This window comes from Panthera onca, chromosome A3, assembly GCF_046562875.1.
Source record: "Panthera onca isolate mPanOnc1 chromosome A3, mPanOnc1 haplotype 2, whole genome shotgun sequence".
Lineage (NCBI taxonomy): Eukaryota > Metazoa > Chordata > Mammalia > Carnivora > Felidae > Panthera > Panthera onca.
In genome coordinates, this window is record NC_138341.1 from 113,895,830 (window position 1) to 113,910,250 (window position 14,421).

Consider the following 14,421-nt stretch of genomic DNA (forward strand, 5'->3'; position numbering starts at 1 on the left):
TGCCCATTCCTCATCCTCATTAACACTTCTTGGTATGGTTAACTTTCATTTTAGCCATTCTTATGGGTGTGTTGATATCTCATTGTGGCCTTAATTTGCATTATAATGTGTTTTCCTTATTGTTAGTGAGGTTAAAGAGGTTTATGTGTGAATGTTGTTCATTTGGATATCCTATTTGGGACAGTGCTTTAATTCATGGTCTTTTGCCTACTCTTTTCCTGGGTTCTGTTTTCTTCTTGATTTATGTAATCTAGATACATGTTCTTTATTGGTTGTATCTTATCCAACTCTGTAGGTAGTTTACCCTTTTTACTTCATTAATGGTGTTTTTTGTGGAATAAAGGATCTTAATTTTAATGTAGTTCAATTGATTGACTTTCTCTTTTTAAGGATTCATGCTTTTCATGTCCTGTGTAGTCTTAGAAATGGAAGCGTTGGGTTAAGAGGACTTTAGATTTTCGTTTACAGCTTACTCTCCCACTGGTAGCACATGAACCTTTGATACCATTTTCACTCTCACCAAGAATGTAGGCACGATTCCTTCACACTTACTAGAACTGGAGTTCTGGGGTCAGTTTTGCCCTTGTAACAGACCTCCTTGATTTATTATCTTCGTTTGCTCGTGAGACTCAAAGAGCAGGTTTGGTTCATCATTCTATGCACATGGCAGCCATTAAGCATAATTCCAAGATTAACACTAAAAATATTCTTTAGCTTTTGATTCTGAGGAGCATTTAGAGCTGGCAGGAAAAGAAATAAAGATCTAACATGCCATTTTCTTTTTTATTAATTTAAGGCAACATGATTTTGGCTTAAATTAATGGAAATGATGAAGATTTAATACAAGGGGCCAAGGGACCCATGAAATTGATGAGTTAGAATTGTGTAGCTTTCCTTTATAAATTTCTGGTGTATTTGTAAGAGGTAGAATCATGATTTTATCTGCTCTTCTTCACACACTTTATTTAAAGAAGAAGACCTCCTTGTCCTGATGTATCTCTGTTCCTCCTCTCCTCAGCCCCCAGTATTCATTCAGAGTCCTTCCTAATTGTGAGGTGGAAGGTGGCCCCTTGGTGTTCCCTGGGTTGGCGGTGGAGTTGAACTAAGACTGCCACAGAGCCTGTTCTCCATTAGGAGAATAAATCAGGAGTGGAGCTCTCCTGCACTCTGGCCTGCTTTCCTTGAACTCATGGTTTAGGTGGCCAGCACTTTCCCTGGGCCTCACCACAGTCCCAAGTCCTCTTCCTGCCTGCAGACTTCCCATCGTTGCCAGAATGAAATTCCTGCGGCTCACATCGTGCCCCTCTCAGCGCCCTTCAGAGACTCACAGGTAGTCAGAATCTTGGTCCCGCAGCACAGCGTCTCATCATTTACCTGGCTGCTCACTCTTAAGCCTTATGCACCTAGTCCTCCAGGTGCTTGTTGAAATCTGTGCTTTCCTTGCATTTGGAATCTTCTCCCTCCTGTCTCCTACTGCCAAACCATCCACCTGCTAGCTTAATGCTAGTTTAACTTTTAAAACTCAGCTTAAGAGACACATCTCCCTGCAGGCCTTACCTCCGTGCCGTCTTTCCTCCGGCTCACTGAGTTAGGTGTCCCCTCTTCCGGACTGCCCCAGCTCTCTCTGTACGTCTGTTGCTGTGCTTTGTATTGTAGTAGATTTCATTTTCTTTCCTACTCCTTTGAGTTCCTTGAGGGCAGGACCCTGATTCTCCCTCCTTATACACCACCCCCCACCAGGAACTAGCATGGTGTAGCTTATAGGGGGCACCCCATAAATGTTTAATGAGTGAGCGAACATGAAATTGTGTCTGACTTTCGTGACGCACGTATGAAAAGAACTTGCAGAGAAAGAGGTCAGTTAGAACGGGATAGGAACTTATCAGTATTCTAAATCTCTCTTCTCCAAAAGCAGTGCGCATTTAGGAGTGACTGCTGTGCCTGTAGCATCTGTCGGGTTTTGCTCACCTGAGTTGTGCCTTGCTGTCACAGAAGGATGCCCTGCAGTGGTCTCGCAGTCCGGCTGCAGTGGAGGGAGAGGAGCCAGAGGACACAGCCGACGCGGAGAGCTGTGGGTCTAACGAAGCCAGCACTGTGAGTGGTGAAAACGATGGTAAGTACCCTTCACAGGATGGGCCAGGAGCTGCAGGCAGCTTGCTAGAGACTAACCTTCACTTCCCCCTCTTCCAGTTTCTCTTGATGAAACGTCTTCGAACGCATCCTGTTCTGCAGAATCTCAGAGCCGGCCTCTTTCCAATCCTAGGGACAGCTACAGAGCTTCCTCACAGGTAGGGAGGAGAGTTGGTGGCTAGGTTGGGGCTAGTTGGGGCCAGGCAGGAGATAGGACTCTTCTGTGTTAACTGTGAGCGTGTAGGGAGAGTGGAGCAAATCAGTTTGGTCTTCACCTGTTGGTACAGTTCAGAGTGGGCCATAGGAAAAGTGGGCTGTGGATCTGAGAGCAGAGTGGTTTGTTTTTCTTCATTACCACAGATAATATAGTTTGCCTTCTACTTCTGACAAACACAGGAATATCTGGGACGGGGAAGGCACAGTGTAGAGTGGGGAGCAAATGAGCTTGGGAGTCAGCACTTGGAATTATGGCCCTGCCGCTCACCAGCTTTGGGACCTTGGGCAAATTCCTTATCTGTAAAACAGGGTAACAATACAGTACACTCAGCCTGGAGTGGTAGTTGGCAAGGTGCTGGCCACGGCTCAGTAACACGAGTCAGTGCCGCTCCCCCATCACATGCCTGAGCTGGTTGAATATATGAACTCTGTTGTACGAGATGGTGGGTGGAAACGTGGTGGAGAGGGACCACTCTTGTGGCCCTGCAGGTGACTCAGGCTCCTTTTGTAATCCCTCGGCGATACAGGCAAACAAGCAAAAGAAAAAGACTGGGGTGATGCTGCCTCGAGTTGTTCTGACTCCTCTGAAGGTAAACGGGGCCCACGTGGAATCTGCATCAGGTATGTGCAACCTTGTGATATGATGCTCCTTCCTCAGGTCTTGGGGCCTGCCTCCGTCTGGCAGCAGTGTCTGACCTAGGTGGTACGGTGCCCGTCGAGGCAAGAGGCCCTCCTGGTGGGCAGCACGCTGTGGTGGTGAGGCCTGAGCTAGGTTCCGGTGCTGAGCTCTGCCGTGCACACCGCCTTTTGGTCTCCCAGGGCGGCACGAGGGTCCGATGAAGGAGTGTGCAGGTGCTTGGTAAAGGTGCAGTGCTGTGCAGATGAAGATGGCGGTTTGGCATTCTTTCGTGATACCATAAAGCCAGACCATGCGGTGGTGATCTCTGACAGCCCAAGGTTGGGCCACGGAAGCACCCGCTATTGCTGGCAGTGTCTCAGGGAGAGCTGGGAAAAGTAGGCTTGTCTGAGAGCCCTGGGCGCGGCGGGTGATGCTTTTGACCAGTGGAATGCTGTGCCTTCAGGGTTCTCGGGCCGCCACGCCGATGGCGAGAGCGGCAGCCCGTCCAGCAGCAGCAGCGGCTCTCTGGCCCTGGGCAGCGCTGCTACTCGTGGCCAGGCCGAGGTCGCCCGGGACCCTGCCCCGCTCCTGAGAGGCTTCCGGAAGCCGGCCACAGGTGAGTGGCTTGGCACTCATTTCTCTGCCTGTAAAGGGGGCCCCTGCAGGCCTAGTGAGGAGAGGACATCTTCTGTTCCACTTCCTGTACCAGTTTATTTTGATTTCTTGGGTGGACCTCTAATTTTTTTTTTTTTTAAACCTCGTATTTTGGTTATTGCACGTGTAGATCTCTGCTAGACTAGAGAGAACTCCTTGTGGGCAGAGGTGACGCCACATTGTTCCATGTATGTCCCTGTAAGGGCGTGGCCCGTGCCTGCCGTGGTGCTGCTTAGCAAGTGTTGGAGTGAGTGAAAATTGCTTTTGAGCTTCTCAGGGAAGAATTCCAGCATCTATTTTCTTTCTTGGGTAGCATCCTGTCACGTTTGTTCTCAGCACCCAGAGTTGCGGTCAGGACCCCTTTTTGTAGCCTAGTCAGCATGTTGCGGAAGGAGGCCTGTGTTGAATTTGGAGTGCTCCTCCCACCCCTCGGGAGGGCTACAGGCTATTTGCAAGGCCACTATGCTGTTTGCGATTTCTGAATTTACTTCTCAGAGCCCACATGCTGGTTATTTGTAGACAGGCCACATGAAACCATTAAGAAGACTAGCCTTGGCTTCTGAAAATTCGACTAAACCGTTGCCCAAGTGGGACCTGGGTTTGTTGTCTTGCTGCTCTTCCAACTCCTCCGCAGTGCTTAACCTTAAGGTCTCATGAGTCTCTATTCTTAGTGATTTTCTCAAATACAAGTGACATTTGCTGACGCTTCTGTGAGAGAGATTGACAGCTCAGCGGCTTTAAACGGCCCTTAGTACTTTGCTGTGTGGAGATCACCTCTCTCCGTCCCGTTGAGGGAAGGCGTCTGCAGAGTCGTCTGTAGGACACTCAGTAGATTCACTTTCAGACAACCGCCATCATGTCTCCACTTGGCTTTGTGGAGCCTGTTCTCCAGCTTTGGAGGGAAGCTCGCAGCCTGCCCCCTGCCTGCTTCTCTGTGGGAAGAGTGTCCCTTTCAGCCTGTGTCCCGGCACGGCACAGAGTCTCGTCTGAGGATGCAAGCCCAAGCGTTCTCTTAGGTTTGGTGGCAACATCAGTGACCTGGACAGAGTGATTGTGACGTGCAGGTTAGGGCGGCCTGGATGTATGTGCGGATCAGTTCCGTGTAGTTTGGGTGCTGCCGGTAAATGTTCTCCCTCAGTTGACATTTGTTCCTTCGCTTTGAAAAGTTGAAAATCTGTACCTTGCTTCTCACTGCTTTGCAATCACAGGTCAGATGAAGCGCAACAGAGGGGAAGAGATAGATTTTGAGACGCCTGGGTCTATTCTTGTCAACACCAACCTCCGGGCCTTGATAAACTCTCGGACCTTCCATGCCCTGCCAGCCCACTTCCAACAGCAGCTCCTCTTCCTCCTGCCAGAAGTGGACAGACAGGTGCAGAGGGGCGGCCTCCTCTTTGCTTCCCTCTGGGTGGGCTTCTGTTCTCTCTCTGAGTTTCTTTATTGTGCTTTTCGCCTCGATCCCCCTAGGTGGGAACAGATGGCCTATTGCGTCTCAGCAGCAGCGCACTGAATAACGAATTCTTCACTCATGCGGCTCAGAGCTGGCGCGAACGCCTGGCTGACGGTGAGTAGACGTTCTCAGACGGCTTGAGAGGCGCCTGCCGTGTGTGGTGTCGCTTGTCCTTGGTATTTAAAACCCAGACATTCATTTTTCACCAGTCTCTTCTTTTTCTTCAAGGGAGTATTCAGTGTAAGGTAGGCTTTCCTTGCACTACTAATGAATGTGGTGAGCGTTAATGTGCCCTATAGCTTTAAAGAAGGTACAGGGTGTTTGGGCTTTTGCCGTGTTGTGTGTATATATCCACCACGTCAGCGTCATTAAAACTTTCAACTCCTGTCTTTCTGGTAATCCTGACATTGTCTAGATGGGTGGAGGAAAGTGCACCATGGCCTTGACCTATACACTGAGCTCTTTTTGGACATTGCCACTTGAAGTGATTGTCAGCTTCTCTTAATTTAGTTTCATGGGAGAGCTGCACGGGGAGTGTGCTGGGAGGTCCCCAAGACTCCCTCTGGGTTTGATGATTCACTAGGAGGACTCATAGGACTCTGCATGTAGTCCTACTCGGGACTCATGGGACTTCGCATATAGCTGTACTCGTGCCTGTGATTTATCACAGTGAAGGAATACAGAGCAAAGTCAGCAAAAGGAAAAGACGCTTGTAGTGAAATCCAGGGAAACCAGGCGCAAGCTTACAGAGTCCTCCCAGAGGAGTCACACAGGATGCGCTCAGTTCTCCCAGCAGTGAGCTGTTGACAGCACATGTGAAATGTGATCTGCTGGGGAAGCTTGTTGGAGACTCGGTACCTAGGTTTTTTTTTTTTGTTTTTTTTTTTTTTGTTTTTTTTTTTTTTACTTGGAGCTGATCATGTAGGAAGCCTCTGCCTGGCACATAACTACATTCCAGATTCCCTGAAGGAAAGCAGGTGCTTGCCATAAACCATCTTGTTTGCATAAACAGTTTAGGCACAGTGAGCCATTCATGTCAGTTAGCGGGGGTGGGAACCCTCCTGAAATCCAAGTTCCCAGATGTCAGCCAAGGGCCAACCTTGTAAGCAGGCCTTTCCAAAGATAAGCGGTCAGGCCTGCCCTGTTAACTTTTTTTCTGCACAGGGAGTAAGAATGGTTCTTTTATTTGTTTCTGTTTTGCTTTTTTGATCCATGTGTTGCTTTGCTGTTGAATGACTTGATTATCTGTGGGAAGAATAAATTTCCCTAGTAATAGACATGTTAGTTCTGTCATGAGTGAGAACATGGTGTGGCTCTGGAGGAGACAGAAACCAGCATGAAGAAGATAGGGTTAAAAAAAAGATCTCCACACTGAAACCAAAGTCATGTGTATTTTGAAAAGTCCTGATGTGGTGGAATTGCAGGATTTACCTTTCCCTAAGATAGACATTAATATCCTGAATGCACACACTCAAAAAGCTTTATTTCTCTTTAGGCGAATTCACTCATGAGATGCAAGTCAGGATCCGACAGGAAATGGAGAAGGAAAAGAAAGTGGAACAGTGGAAAGAAAAGTTCTTTGAAGACTACTATGGACAGAAGTAAGGCCCTCGGTGCTGTGAGTCCTGGTCTGGGCTTTGGAGGGCAGAGAAACAAATACTCTCGAAGTTGTGCATACCAGTGTGTGGGGTGAGGACAGGTTGAAGGCAGTGGCTTGCTAGGCTCACTTAGCTTAATGCCACTCTTGAGAAAGCTGATAATACATTTTTCTATGGTTGGTATTATGGACCATGCAGATTTATTTTGTTCTGAGATATCTAACATCTAGAATAAAATAGGCATGTCCTCTCTGCCCTGTAACTGATGGTATGAATTTGGTTTGCAGATTGGGTTTGACCAAAGAAGAGTCATTGCATCAGAACGTGGGCCACGAGGAGGCTGAAATCAAGAGTGACTTGCGTGTCCCAGGAGAATCAGTGCGGCCACAGCGTGGTCCAGCTACCCGGCAGCGAGATGGGCATTTCAAGAAACGCTCTCGGCCGGATCTCCGAACTAGAGCCAGAAGGAATCTTTACAAAAAGCAGGAACCAGAACAAGCAGCGGTTGCTAAAGACACACAGTCTGTGGTACCAGACATCCCCCTCTACAAGGACGGGGAGGCTAAGAGCGACTCAGCAGAGGCGGGCGGCCCCCATCTGCCTGGCATGGCCTCTGCAGCACCTGACCCAGAGAATCCCGAATTCCTGACCCAGCCTGTGGCTTCCCGGACCCAGACCGATCCAGGCGACCTGGCACGTGCTTCCGCGTCTCCAGACAGGATTCCCAGCCTGCCTCAGGAGACTGCGGCTCAGGAGCCCAAGGATCAGAAGAGGAAGTCCTTTGAGCAGGCGGCCTCTGTGTCCTTTCCCGAAAAGAAGCCCCGGCTTGAAGACCGTCAGTCCTTTCGTAACACAATTGAAAGTGTTCACACCGAGAAGCCACAGCCCACCAAAGAGGAGCCCAAAGTCCCGCCCATCCGGGTAGGAGGCTGTTTGATTCCTGGCTGTCCTGGAGCCAGGATCCCTTTGAGGGCCAGGAGATGTGCAGAGCCCCTTTGTAGAGATGGAAGGCTCTGGGCCGTCGTGTTAATTACACGAGCGTAGAGCCCTCTGCCAGAGAACCATTCTTGAGACTGACTGGTAGTCAGGGGGATAAGGTTCTTTTCTTCCTCACTTCTTTGTTACTCTGTTGAAGTTATCTCTGGAGGTCAGAATCCTTTGGGGTTTTTAAATCTTTTATTAGGTGGTGGTAGATTCTTTGTGCAGTGACTCACACAGTCCCACCAGAAATTAAATTTAGAAGCATGGCATACAACAGCCCTGGAGCTGAATCTTCTCAGAATGGGGTGGTGTCACGGACAGCCATTTTACCACCATTATTTCATTTGTAAAGAAAATTATTTGATTCTTTAGGCCATGACTCCTAAGCTACTAGAATCCCAGTTTAGCCTTACAGTTGCTAGGTCAGGCCACCCAGTCGATAAAACTGTCTTCCAATTCTTCTCTTGCAGATTCAACTTTCACGTATCAAACCACCCTGGGTGGTTAAAGGTCAGCCCACTTACCAGATATGCCCCCGCATCGTCCCCATCACGGAGTCCTCCTGCCGGGGCTGGACTGGTGCCAGGACCCTCGCAGACATTAAAGCCCGTGCTCTGCAAGTCCGAGGGGCGAGAGGCCACCACTGTCATCGAGAGGCGGCCACCAGTGCCATCGGAGGGGGGGGTGGCCCGGGTGGAGGTGGCGGCGGGGCCACCGATGAGGGAGGTGGCAGAGGCGGCGGCAGTGGTGATGGTGGTGAGGCCCGTGGCCACCCTGAGCCCCGCGGAGCCCCGAGCACCCCTGGAGAGTGTGCGGCAGATCTACAGCGAACACAACTACTGCCGCCTTGTTCTCTAAACGGGGAGCATATCCAGGCTGGGTCTGCCGTGTCCAGAGCCAGGAGAGAGGACCCGATCGCTCTCAGAAAGGAGGAGAGCTGCCCGCTACGGAGGCTTCCAGATGTCCTCACAAGTGGTCTGGAAGATGCCTCCCAGCTCCCCATTGCTCCCACCGGGGACCAGCCGTGCCAGGCTCTGCCCCCACTGTCCTCCCGAACCCCAGTACCAGAGAGATTAGTTGAGCAACCTGCGTTGCATCTAGATGTTAGAACTGAACGTGAGTCTGGTACCACTTCCCGGGAAAGCGATAATGAGGATCGAGGACCCTCTCTTCTCCGAGAGAATGATCCTGTGCAGTCTCTAGCGGGGGGTGTTGTACTGGAAGGAGGACCTGGCCAGACCCTTGACCATGACAGTGACCCCACCATGAAGCATCCTGTGAATGTGACCCCCACTTCCACCACTGAGTTGTCTTTGGCTGGTTGCCTGCAGGACAGACAATGTGATGATGAATTAGGACTTGGTGATTCATGCTCACCCACGAGGGAAAGTGCTACTAGACAAGAAAACCTGACAACTGAGGCCCTCGTCTCTGATGGTGCTGCTCCTTGGGTGCCCGGCCTGTCAAATGATGAGGCGGTCGGACGGCCTGAACCAGACTCCAGAGGACGTGTCCCATCTGCTGAGCCCCAGGCTGTGGAAGAATGGGAGAAAGCTGCCCCCCTCATTCCTGTGTCAGCTGGGGAGTTGACTGAGGAGGGGCTAGTTCCCCCGGAGCACTTCTCTTTGGTCTGGACGGTGCCGTTGCAAGGGTGTGCTGACAGTGCTGGTGGCCACCGCAAACCGGTGGCAGGTGAGAAATTGAAGATCAATGGAGAGTCTGAAGCACTAAGTCCTCATGGCGAGTCCACAGACACGGCCTCTGACTTTGAAGGCCACCTGTCTGAGGACAGCAGCGAGGCCGACCCCAGTGAGGCCACAGTGGTGAAGAGAGCCTTGGTGGCGGACACGGATGAGAAACACGATTGGAACCACTCTGCCTCACTCTCCAAGGTGAATGGTGATCGGAGTCTGGTTATGAGGACAGACAGCATGGCTCCTCCTCAGAGCTGGGTGTCTCGTGTATGTGCAGTTCCCCAAAAGTTTCCAGATTCCCTGCTGCTGGCCAGTACTGAGTACCAGTCAAGGCCCACATTGCTGGGCAGGCCTGGGTCCTCCATGGAGGCCACTAACCCACTCGTGATGCAGTTGCTGCAGGGTCACTTACCCCTAGAGAAGGTTCTTCCTCCAGCCCAAGGCAGTAGCAAACCTGAATCCCCACGACTCCCGCTTATGAAAGAGCAGGGCCACGGCAGCTCCCTGGGAGTGGGATCTTTGCAGGACCCTTTGGTAAACAGCTGTGCAGGTAGCAAGACCAGCCCCCGTTCTTTAAGAGCTTCAAAGGAGCTGCTTCTACCTGAGATCCGTGAAGTGAGCACTGGTCTTGCCAGGCTGGAACCCACCCGGGCTCCTGGAGCTCCCCAGAAGATTGCCAAGACAGCCCCAAGTTTAGACTCCCTGTATCCAGTGACAAAGTTGATGGCTGCCTCTGGGAAAGTGGAAGAAGTGGATTCCAAAGAGCAGTTCTCTCCCGTTAGTGTGGAAGATCGGAAGGAAGCCCGTGACCTGTCCCAGCGCAGTAATTCAAATGCTGCCCCAGGCAGAAGTCCAGGAAATCTCACTACCTCGAGAGTCCCTTGTTTCTCATCTCCAAACGTGATCTCCTTGGATCCCGATCAGACAGGTCAGGCCCTGGGTAATCAGAATGGTGCTGGAGGTCAAGGGAAGAAGCTCTTTGGCCCTAGGAATGAGGCCGCGGCCCTTCAGCGCCCCAGACCCGTGGAGCCGACGCCACTGCCCGCTGATGCCCCTCCTGGGTTTCCCAGTAGGAAGTTGGGGCCAAGCAAAAACTCTGTGTCCGGTGGGGTACAGACTGCCAGGGAAGACTGGGCTCCGAGGCCACCGCCTGCCTCTCTTGGTGGTGTCAAGAACGAGAAGACTTTTGGGGGCGGTCCTCTCAAGGCAAATGCAGAGAACAGGAACGCAGCTGGGCCTGGTCCTCGGGAGCTGGTGGATCACTTGCAAGGGATGCCCTTTGTTCTTGACCTGCCCTTCTGGAAATTACCCCGAGAGCCTGGGAAAGGGCCTGGTCAGCCTCTGGAGCCTTCCTCCATCCCCTCCCAACTCAATATCAAGCAGGCATTTTATGGGAAGCTTTCCAAACTCCAGCTAAGTTCCACCAGCTTTAATTATTCCTCGAGCTCCCCCACCTTTCCCAAAGGCCTTGCTGGAAGTGTGGTGCAGCTGAGCCACAAAGCAAACTTTGGTGCGAGCCACAGTGCATCACTTTCCTTGCAGATGTTCACCGACAGCAGCACGGTGGAAAGCATCTCGCTCCAGTGTGCGTGCAGCCTGAAAGCCATGATCATGTGTCAGGGCTGTGGTGCGTTCTGTCACGATGACTGTATTGGACCCTCAAAGCTCTGTGTATTGTGCCTTGTGGTGAGATAATAAATTACGGCCATGGGAAAAGTTGTATAGTTAGTGTGTGTATTTTGATAATGATTGATCTTCCATCTGTGTACAGAACCCCTTGATATAACAGACTCTGTTTCTCTAGGCAAGAGCACTCTTGCCCCTCCCTAAAACTTGTAGTGCTAAGGCCCCTCTGTCGCTTACCAACTCTGCTGGTCTTGCTGCAAGGGCTTCCCGCGGGGCAGCTCATTGGGCCGCCCGAGGCCTGCTGGCCAACTCAAGCTCTCGTGCAGACAGAGCCTGGTGTGGCATGGGGAGCTTGCTTGACACCCAGAGGGACTCGAAACTGAAGAAAGAAGGTTGTGTTCTCCATCGAGGGAACTAACCTACCCGAACTGAGTAGAAATGTCAGTCTTCCACTGCCCCCTCCCTGCCGTGTTTCCTTCTGCTTGCTACTCTGGTCCTGGGGGAGTTAGTTGATGGCTGGGGAAGCCAGCACAGGGTTAAAATAACTCCCAGCAGTGCCCGCCAGGGGGCCCAAGCACCTGCTGACCTCAGGGTCACAGTTCTGGCATTGGCCAGTTGACAGGAGCCGGTTTGACCTTTGGTTCTGTTGCTGAAGCAAATTTGGGACTTTCCTGTCTCGGTACAATTCACTGGCCCACAGGAGCTTTTGGAACCTCGAATAGACTCGCTTGGACAACGGGGTCGGGCATAGGGTTGTCTTTCCTCTTAAAATGCCATCTGTAGACCTTGTAAGTCAGATGTCCAGATATTTGGCAGGTGAATTCCTCTGCTTGACACCCTCCCTGTCACTTTGGACTCCGTGGGAGTGGGCATCTCCACGCACCTGTGTATGTGAAAGTCATTTTACATTTCAAAGCAGTGTGTGTTTCTTATTTTTATATTTTTAACTCTTTATCCTTGGATGTATAAAGTGAATTTTTTGGCTTCTGTAAGTATGCTCTATGCACCTCTAATGTTTTATCATGTATTTATATGTTGTACACAGTACTGGCCGATTCTGTAAATGGATGTATTGTACAGAGAACACAAGTGTCTCTCCCTTATTTTCCGTCTTCGGCATCATTGCATTAAAGTGGTGTACTTCTCTCCACCTGTGTCAGAGCCACTGCGCGCTGTGCTGCCCGACACGAGGGTGGAGTGACTGACTTGTGATCTGCCAGCGTGGCTCGGTCGCCTAGTGGACCTGCTGTAGCCTGCAGAGCCACAGCCAGCCCGCCCGCGCTCAGCTGCGCAGACGTGTCTCGCCCCTCACGTCTCTTCTCTTCCGACCTCCCACTGGCCGCTCGCTGCCGTACGTGACAAATCACCGCCACGGGCGTTAAGTGCTCTGGAGTCCAGGGTGAGTGCCCTGGGTGGCCCCAGGCAGGCTTTCCAGATCTGGCTCCGGGGTTACCACCTTCAGCAATAGCTGGGGCCCGAGGGCTCCGTCTGATGTACTTCTGACAGCAGGTTGCTGAAGAAACAGCCACGCTCGTTGCCTGCCTCTCTCCCGACACATTAACAGCGCAGACATCTGCATAGCTGTCTTCCCTCACCCTGCTTCCTGCCTTACTTCTTACACCTCGACTTGTGGCAGAGTTCAGAGCCCTCATTTGACTTAGGTCTCCCTATGTGAGTGCTTCTGTGTAAAGTAGAAAATTGGTGTGACTTCAGCAAGTGTCATTTCACCCGAAAGGTCTCCCCCCCACCCCACCCCACCCCACCCCACCCGGGTTCATCCACTGTGGCATTTTTGTCATCTGAAGCACGAGTGAGAAGTTGGCAATCATGTGACTTAAATGCAGTATTGGCCAAGTCCCGAGTTGGCAGCTTCAAGAGTCTGTTTACCAAAGACAGGGAGCAGAGGCCCAAGTGTGTTTGATCCTCTTCTTCCTTCTGCTGTGACCTTTGGCGGCCTCTAGGCAACAGGCAGAAACTGGTCTGGTCCATGGGGCTGCCCAGGGACAGCACTGTTCTTGTATGTCTCGTGGTTTTGGAAAAATAAACGTGTACAGCCTGCGCTTGTGGTCTCCGTCCTCTTGTGTGGCCGCCCCGCCGGGCTGGAAAGGAAGGCCAGGAGTGCGAAAGCGGCACCGCAGGAGCGAACGCCAGCTCGCTTCACCTCAGCTCCGGCTCCAGTACTGATGTCCTCGGGCTGGAAGCTCTTCTGTCAGGTCAGTGCCGAAGGCCCAGACTCGCCGCTTTTGCTGGGTCTTTAGACTCTGGGCGTGACTGCTTTGACTGGAAGCCAAAATCGAACGAGAACAGTGAGGGCGCTCATCCCAGCTGCCCTGCTGAGACACACTCGCCGAAGAGCTTTCTGGTGGCTAGTGGCCTAGGGGGGTGGTGACCAGTTCTGACCTTGAAAGATCTGTAAACACGAGCACCTCTCTGCATAGCGGGCAGCCAGCAGGTGCTAGTGGCGTGGGCCTGAGGGTGACAGGCTGCAGGACGTCCCAGTCCATCCCCAGACATATCTGGAGTGCTGACACGCACGAGTTTGTGCTGCTCAGAAACAACCATAGTATAGAAACAAGCCACAAGTAAAAAGACACACGGCAGAAGTACAGATTGACTAAAATGTGTATCCGTTAGCTCGTTTCCCGTGAGTTGGTCGAGGTAGGTTTACCTCCTGGGGCAGTTCAGGCTGCAGTTCTGTGCTGCTGCTGTCGATGGAAGGGCAGGTGGAGAAGTGAGGTTGGGTGGCCCTGTAGTGACTGGGCGGCCTCCTAGTGGCGATGATGTGTGTGTACTTGTGCTGTTGGGGCACGGCACCCGTTGGCTCGCTTAAAGGCCGCGGGAGCTTAGAATGCTTTAGAAAGCAGGCCTGGGACCTGACCTTGCGATCGCGTCTCGAGTGTCGTGAAGGAGGCAGCCGAGGATGGTGGGTTCAGCACGCGAGCCCTGTTCCCCCTACTGGCTGTGCGGTCTCCGCGTCCGTCTCCGCCCGCGCTCCCGCCTCAGAATGGGGACGGCGATTCCTTCTTTGTAAAGTCGTTAGTGCCTGGCACGCGGGGAGTACCCCGGACTTTTAGCTTGCACCCGGCAGGACAGTGGCCGCCTGACCTTGGAGTAGAGGTCTGTGTGACGCCTGCCACCTGCCCGATCCTTGCCCCAGAGGGGGCCGTGGAGAGGCGGGCCTTGTGCGCTGAGGGGTGGGGTGGCGGCCTCTCACCGGACATGTGGTTTCTAGCCTCACACTCAGACTGTAGTTGCTGAGTGCACAGCCCTAAGTTCAGAGACTGGGTGTCTGGCAGAGGAGACTGTTTGTACTCATGATCTGAAGGACGAGGAAACCTAATGTTTCAGGATACGGAGAGACGATTATTGTACTGGCCTGGTGAGTATCGTGACTGTTTTATGTCCATCCTGCTCTAGAGGAAGTCAGAAGCTGCTCGAGAGAGGGATGGGGAG

At 52.0% G+C, this 14,421-nt stretch overlaps 1 protein-coding gene across 3 annotated transcripts in view; it reads left to right on the forward strand.

The window, feature by feature from the left end:
• Positions 1-13,027, forward strand: part of ASXL1 (ASXL transcriptional regulator 1) — a 76,263-nt gene extending 63,236 nt beyond the window's left edge. For 2 of the 3 annotated variants that reach the window (XM_060615084.3, XM_060615090.3), the window contains exons 4-12: positions 1,993-2,113; positions 2,191-2,288; positions 2,874-2,967; positions 3,429-3,581; positions 4,828-4,991; positions 5,087-5,183; positions 6,565-6,670; positions 6,955-7,588; positions 8,119-13,027. In XM_060615084.3, coding sequence (XP_060471067.1) covers positions 1,993-2,113; positions 2,191-2,288; positions 2,874-2,967; positions 3,429-3,581; positions 4,828-4,991; positions 5,087-5,183; positions 6,565-6,670; positions 6,955-7,588; positions 8,119-11,037 — 4,386 coding nt within the window. In that variant the 3' untranslated portion in view covers positions 11,038-13,027. The remainder of the gene's footprint in view (positions 1-1,992; positions 2,114-2,190; positions 2,289-2,873; positions 2,968-3,428; positions 3,582-4,827; positions 4,992-5,086; positions 5,184-6,564; positions 6,671-6,954; positions 7,589-8,118) is intronic. The other variant, XM_060615112.3, reaches the window with a different exon arrangement.
• The last annotated feature ends 1,394 nt before the right edge of the window (positions 13,028-14,421 follow it).